The 7,633-nt window shown below is 36.7% G+C and overlaps 1 protein-coding gene across 1 annotated transcript in view; it reads left to right on the forward strand.

The window, feature by feature from the left end:
- The window catches only part of LOC113238312 (cilia- and flagella-associated protein 61), a 50,354-nt gene extending 42,721 nt beyond the window's left edge, over positions 1-7,633 (forward strand). Inside the window, exons 14-22 of the mRNA XM_026475150.1 lie at positions 196-403; positions 1,547-1,716; positions 1,841-1,953; positions 2,840-2,987; positions 3,581-3,751; positions 5,668-5,778; positions 5,859-5,924; positions 6,195-6,332; positions 7,450-7,633. Of these exons, the coding sequence (XP_026330935.1) occupies positions 196-403; positions 1,547-1,716; positions 1,841-1,953; positions 2,840-2,987; positions 3,581-3,751; positions 5,668-5,778; positions 5,859-5,924; positions 6,195-6,332; positions 7,450-7,563 (1,239 nt within the window). The 3' untranslated portion in view covers positions 7,564-7,633. The remainder of the gene's footprint in view (positions 1-195; positions 404-1,546; positions 1,717-1,840; positions 1,954-2,839; positions 2,988-3,580; positions 3,752-5,667; positions 5,779-5,858; positions 5,925-6,194; positions 6,333-7,449) is intronic.

Raw genomic sequence — 7,633 nt, forward strand, 5'->3', positions numbered from 1 at the left:
GACGGTCACTACATCACTAGTGTCGAGCTGCTGTCATACTTCGAACAAGTTCATATCGATTGCGTCGCGTTATTTTATTACAACAAGCGGTATATTAATCCTTATGCTTATATTGGTAAGGCTCTTGAATATTTACGTTAGATAGAGTCATTCATCATACATAGCTTCTAATGTATAAGACTGTCCTTAAACCAGTATGGACTTATGGCATTCAGTTTTGGGGTGCCGCATGCCAGAGCTGAAGATTCCACCCTCAAGCAGATTTCTGATACGCCCTGCTTCATTCGAAACTCTGAAGTCCATCACTACCTAAAAATCAAAGGAAGAAATTCGATCTTACGCTTTTACTATCATCATGCTAACCTGCTGGCAGAGCAACTGACTATCCCTGACTCAATGAGATGTCTAAAGAGACGCAGAATCTTAGAACTGGATCAACTAATTTGAAAATCCAGCTGCAATTGGAGGGACTCCTGCTGGGGAGTTGACTTTACACGCCAGTAATCACGCAATACATCTGCTCATAGTCATCCGACTGATCGCATGATTATACTGTGAACAAAAAAAGATAGTCTTTCATTTACTTTACTCACATCTAGTGGATGTGTAATAACTACAAAATTGCCATTTTAACTCCTAAAGAAACACGAATCGTGGTTTCGCGACAATCCTTGCTATTAAATGAATTTCAAGACTACTCGAGTAATTTTATAACTTTGTTTTATCAGATTCGTCAAGCGTGTCGTGAGCTACAGTATGTTTTTAAGATTTAACCAGACCATAGGTTCCCAAAATTTTTGGCTCACAGTTTTTTTGGCCCACTTAGGCAAGATAAATAAATTTCAACGTCTAGCACCACAAAAAAAAAATAGAAAACACGTGATTTTTATACTTAACACAAAAAATCGCAAGGAAAAAAATTGTGTAGTTTATATAGATAATTCAGGTATTATTTTCAAATGCGGTAGCATTCCCCGCATCAACGCCCCCCCCATTTGCTTCCGAGGTCCCTACCTAGGACCCGTCAGCGCCCACTGGGGGGCGGTAAGGTCCACTTTGGGAAACTATGATTCAGACGGTTCATTTGATGTGACAAAGTCAAAGTCAAAGTCAAAGATTATTTATTCCATAGGTAAAATAAATTTACACTTGAAAACGTCACATTTAAGCTTAAGCTACTGCTCGTTCACTACGCTGACCTCCCTGAGAAGAACGAGCAAGAAACTCTAGGGATTGCTCTTTTCAAATAAACTTAAATGCTATGGAATACACTTTGAATCAAATTTGTGTGGTGACGTGCTTAGCTTCTTTTATATATGTTTGTTTTGTTTGTAAATACACCTTATTTTGTCTTTTTTATTTATAAAGAAATAAGTGCGCATTTGACCTTCATCTTACCTGATGGAAAGTTGACGATGGAGCATGCATGCCTAAATAATGCTAATTCACTCTTGCCTTGAAAAGATACAAGTTATACCGTTGTACCGTTCAGGGAACCAGTCTGTAGGCAGGGAATTCTACTCCATGGCTCCATTGTCTTTTTCAGCAATACAAAAATGTGGCCTAGCCTACGACGGAGGTCTCCTAATAGACCACCAATTCAGGACCAACAACCCTTCGATCTATGCAGCGGGCACGGTCACGAGATATTATAGAAGATATTTCGCCGACGACAAACGACAGAGTTATTATGATTCTTATGAAGTTGGCGCTAGGGTAGACTTTTCACAATACTTATTTTATTGTTGTACTTTGCTCATAGTTAAGTAAATAATTGGACTAAGGCCATAGATATTTTTTTTTACGTGGAATGTATTTTACATATGAGGCTTGTTTTTAGCTGGGCGAACAAATTCGGGATCAACTAGATCCAATGCTGCGTGCGAAGGTTTCGCACAGAAGGAAGTCAACTGCGGAAGCGAATGAATCTTCGAGTAAAAGTAGCAAATCTACGTTAGTACCATAGTATAATACAAGACAAGTAGAGTAACTCCATACAAGACGCAGCAGAGCGGCTTGTGTGTGTGCGCACCCGCCGCATTCTATGTACGGACGCTCATATTCGCATAATCCCGCAGTGCACTCGTGTTGGAAGTTGAGGTGGGCGTTTAAATGAAAAGCATTTTAAAAAGTTTGCTTTTAAAAAAGCACGCTTTTCATTTTAAGCAAAATAATTTTAAATAGATGTTACGCTATCAACACAACGTTGCAAGCTTTTTTTAACATAAAAGTCATAGACGCTTAAATGTTTTTCTAAACGATTTTGTGAGCTTCAAATAAAAAAGCGTTTTAAGTGAAAAGCGTTTTTATAAGCCCGCTTTTTTGAAAAAAAAAAGCTACAAAAGGTTAAACGCATAGCCGTACGCGACGTTCATTATCGAATTGAAGCATTTGTTCCATGTTTAAAAAAATACATCAAGTAGTAGTCTGGTTTATGGCTGTTCAATTTTTGCATTTGCATCACTACACTTGCTATTTATAGGCGATTGCATCGATATATATACGCGACTGCATCGATACAGTCGCTTATGTTGAATAATTATGTACTAGAAATCTGAATAGGTTTATGCATATTGTTTGTATTGTTAATTGAAAATTTAAAAGTGAAATAAATAAATACATTAAATAAATAAATAAGCTAATAAAATTAAAACGTAAATCGCGTGCAAACGCATAGATGCAAATCGATGCTTAAAAACGCGCGCGTGTGTAAAGTAGACGATTAGCGACTGCATCGCTGCTAAAAATCGCCGTGTGTAATCCCTCTAAGAAATACTTGATCACGGCAATTCTAACGCCGGTAAGTAAAATCGAATTAACCTTTTAGTTTTCCTTTTAGATTAGATTCAGAAGAAAATTGGAAGCTACCAGAATTGAAGTTACCAAAATCATGGTGCTGCGTTTTCCCCGGAGAACTTAACTATTTAGAGATTCGACCACCTGGAATGAAGTTTCCTAGTTATTATGTACAGTCTTTGCATTTTAACGTGAGTACGTAGAAATACGTTATACAAATGTGTCATAGCAGGATTGCATAGTCATTTTATAATAAGTACGTCTAGGCGCTGAGTGTTCTTGCTTGTGCTCCAGAGTGAATTCCGTTGCTCTGGTACTCGTAGTGAGTGTAGGGAATTGCTTAGTTCGAGGCCAGGTAATTGGTTTCTTATTATCAGTTGTTAGTGCACAAAAGCGAAGTTTACTATGGCCCAGTTCAAGAAATCCCTTAGTCCATTATTTTAGTTACTGGATATTGTAACTACATTTTTTATTTTTTGTCTTTGAAGCAATTTTTATTTTTTATTTTTAAATTTTGGAAATCAGGAATGGGACTTGTGCACAATAACATTCGAAGTGGGTCCGAGTTTTCTAGATTTATACAGTCTCGGGTTAGGAATGAATACGAATTAGGTACAGTGCACCAACGCGCTAAAGCTCCTAATTTGTACCTACGCTAGACAATCGCCATAACTTTTATTATGTTTACAAAATGTGTTTCCATTCCGTTCCGCGGTAATGTAAATCGAGTCTAAAGCTTCCCTAAAAAGGCCATGGTGTTCATACATGAAAAATTGAATTGCAGGGTTTTGTTATGGAGACATTCAAGCATGGCTACTTCAAACTGCACATGAACAGAGAATACGTTGTGGACGGAATCACGTGTCTCACCCCCGAGCCATACGCGCTGATGAACTTTAGAAGCCTCTACGGATTGTCTGGAGTCGTGCTTAATTATGTGCACTTGAGGTTTAATGTAAGATTCTATAGGTGTAAACAATTACATACTAGAAACCGTAGTGTTGTAAGCCTACGTCTGCAAAATAACAACTTCTCAGGACAAAGATTCTACGTACGAAATTAGTCGATAATCATCAATCCATTTATACGTCCCGCTGCTGGGCACGGATCTCCTCTTATGCGAGGGTTTAGGTCTCTAGTCCGCCACGCTGGCCCAATGCGGGTAGAGCATCACACGTTTTTCGAGGTTGCGAACCTTCTTCGACGTACAGGTTTCATCATGTTTGTTTCACCAGAAAGTTCATGATAAATTTCGAATTAAATTTTGCACATAAATACCGAGCAACTAAGAAGTGCCAGCCCGGATTAGAACCCACGGCCTCGGCTTGAGAAGCGGTAGGCCAAACCAAATGTTGCAAAAGATTCTCAAAACTTTGTGAAGAAGTCCTTAACTCGGGTTGAATTAGCGTGGCATACTATGACAGCTGTGGAATGTATATGGAGTAATATTAATTTTAATATTTTGTTAAATTTTTCGACCTCGGGGGCTCAACGGTTTGCACTTCGGGCGCTGGAGGTCTCTACTTTCTGTTCGGTGTGTACCGGTTAGCGCCATAGACTGAATTCCGTTGCTCTTGGTATTCAAAGTAAAACGAATTCCCTAAATTGAGACCTGTCAAACCAAAACACTGTACTAATATTAAAAACAGCATTTAGATAAATTTTTGTCATTTTGAGTTTAATAACATAAAAAGATACGATACGAAGATATGACTTACGTTGTACCTTCATTAGTTATTAAAGAAACCTAGCCAGCCATAATTTTACTTCGTAAAATAAGCTATTTTGTTGAAAAACGAATACATTTCTTTTCCTCTGATAACAGCCGAAAGATTTTCTTTGTCATGAAATTACAAAATACTTTATTGAGCCTTGCAGTGTTTTGGTTTGACACGATAGACCCGGTAATTGGTATGGCTTTTCTGACACAATATTATTGTTACAATTTTCACATCTATTTATATCGATGCTTATTAATATTTGCAAAGGGTTCTTTATTATAAATCATTATTTTCTTCAAGCCTATTTTGTATTTTAAAGAGGTTAAGGGAATAATGTATGTGATGCGTCATACTACGGCACTTACTATGAGAAATAAGGGCAAATAAAACATTTAGGAGGATTGTTAAAAACGTGTGAATAGTATTATAAACGACCCTTGTCTACGTCTTTGTATAGAGAATAGACTTCATTTAGGGCGTTTACTTTGCTTTATCGAAATAAGTATTATTGATTTATCTTCTTTATTGCAAAAGAACATGACACAATGTGCGGTTCACTTTGCCCCATCTTTGCCCTCTTTGTTATAACTACCGCATTTGCATTTTGGTAACTTTCGAGTTATTGGCACCTAAAGTTTTTTTTCACTAGTTTGTTATAATTATTAATACAAAGATCGAACCCTAAGAAAAATTCCTTCGATGCGGCTGGATTCGAACCAGCGCCTTCAGCATACCGTGCCTGACGCTGTCTCAACTGAGCTAGGAACGAATCGCCAGACCTTACGATTTTTTCTATGTGCTTGTAGCAGATCTTTGCTTTTGATTTTTAACGATTTTTTTGCCGCCATCTGTGAGAAATTTATGAAAGTTTTTCTTCACTTAGCCAGGTACCTTTACAGCTACCAACGCCTGAATGATTTCTACTTCTTTAAAAATTTCAATTACCCTGATTATGCTTAAGAATAAAATTGAAACTAAATAAGTTAAAAAGACAAACCGCTCATATAGGGGGTTGTAGATCTTGTTTCGCTGATTCCAGATAATGTTAATAACTCAATTTCGCTAAAAAATTACGTTATTTACGTTACGCCGGTTACGTTACTTTATAATAATGAGGGCAGCACTGTTATAATTAAAAAAAAATTTGCAGGCTCAAAAAATCGACGACTTTTTTGAATTCTTTACGGAGCCGTGGGCAGCGTTTTTGTATAACGAACGTGTTTCTGATTTGATGGCCATGGTCAAAGAACTTCGCCCTAAGGTAAAAAAAAATTGTACAATATGCAGAACAAAATTGGGTTATCCTTAATATGATTACAAGTAAATATTTATGTATTTCAGAACGAACCTGAAGGACTTACTCTTCAGGAAATTCTACGCAATTTCGCCCAAGAATGTGATGCTAACGTAATTTACAAATCTTTTTTTCAAATTTACAAATCTTGCGTAACTCGTATTAACTGTACCTATACATAGGAAATGATAATATTTTTCCTGATTTAAATCGCGTATATTTGTTTTTTCAAACAAACCGACGTTTCGGGCCCTTTACAGGTCCCATGGTCACGGTTGACTGATCTGTAAAGATATCTTAGGGCATCGACTGTACACTTTCTTTTTCTCTCTCGCACACGCTTAATAATAATAATACTTACTTGTTTTATTGTACATTTGCAGTCGGCAGATTTCGCTAAAGTTCTGCGAGAGGAATCTGAATTCGACAAGTCGAACCATTATGCAAGTATCTCGGATTATGTCATCGAATGGTTGTCCGAAAACGATGAAATCATGCCTATGTATTTACAGCCATGGCAGGTATGAACTATCTCTGATATCTCACTGTCCTTCTCTTTAAAGCTTTAGTGTGAGCGAGACAGAATGTAAGTATTTTACTTGTGCGTTTGCATTGGTTCGATTATCGCCTTCGCCGAATTCAACAAGTCGAAATCGCGTCATTATAAATACAAGTTTAAGCACACAGACAACAAATCTTTCGAAACGTTTAACATCAGTTGTTTAAACCTTACAGTTGCGCAACGAATGTACTTACATAGATAAATAGCGGGGTACTCGAGGGGAGTCTGACAGCGCCGGACCGTATCCTCCTAACACGCTTAATTTGCCGGATAAAGCGCTGAAGGTTGATGTCTGCGTGTTTTCAAATATTTTTGAATACGCTCACCGAGTTCTACGATATTTAAACATATGCCTTTTAAAAGTAAAGTATTCTCTCTTGCTGTAAAATAAACCCATATGGAAGTCAAGAGAGAAAATTTCATTGAAATATCTTTTTTTTGTGTGACGGAATGAACAAGTCGTTCGTCTAGTGGTAAGCGATACATCTATCCATAACAGTTGTAGTGGCACTCACAGCTTTAAATCGCAAAGATCTTAGGGGCACTGCCACTGTGCCCTATCTCTACTAACAATCGAATGAAACTGATTTTTCCGTAACACAGTAACTTCGTCTGTTTCATAATCATCATCAAACGAAAATTTTGCGATTTTTTTTAATTTTGCATTTTTTTTATCGTGTCAAGTTTAGTCAATCATGTTTTGGTCCCCTTATTTCACTACTGGTATCTTCTGTTTTCATTATCAATTAAAAAGCAAGTTGAATTCGTATGTTTTAATCAAAAGATCGTTTTTGTGTTTCAAGTCAGTTTAAATAATTGTACGTCTAATTAAATTTGAACCCTTGCCAGGTTTACTTGTCAAGAGTATTTATAGAGTTGCATCTTTAACTAACAACTCGTACAATAACGTCCACTTAAAGTCAAAAGGTAATAATTTTAAGAGCCAAAAGTAACCTTGTACCCTTAGACCTAAACATTTTGTAATTTATTAACAATCTATGGACCTGGTTCTAAAATAAACGATTATTATTATTATATATATTGGGCAAGTTTACTTTATATTTTATGTTCAACAGGTAGTGGAATATTACAACGACATCTCAGGCCATCCGGCGTTCAAACGACGCAAGCGCAACTTCAGACACATGCTGAAAGATATCATGAAAGAGTTTCGGATTGTATGTCGTTAATACGATTTTTAGTCAATTAATACAATTATAATAACAATTTTAAAGAAGTATAAATAAAAAATGGTTAACT

This window comes from Hyposmocoma kahamanoa, unplaced genomic scaffold (assembly GCF_003589595.1).
Source record: "Hyposmocoma kahamanoa isolate Upper Pololo Valley unplaced genomic scaffold, ASM358959v1 95, whole genome shotgun sequence".
Classification (NCBI taxonomy): domain Eukaryota; kingdom Metazoa; phylum Arthropoda; class Insecta; order Lepidoptera; family Cosmopterigidae; genus Hyposmocoma; species Hyposmocoma kahamanoa.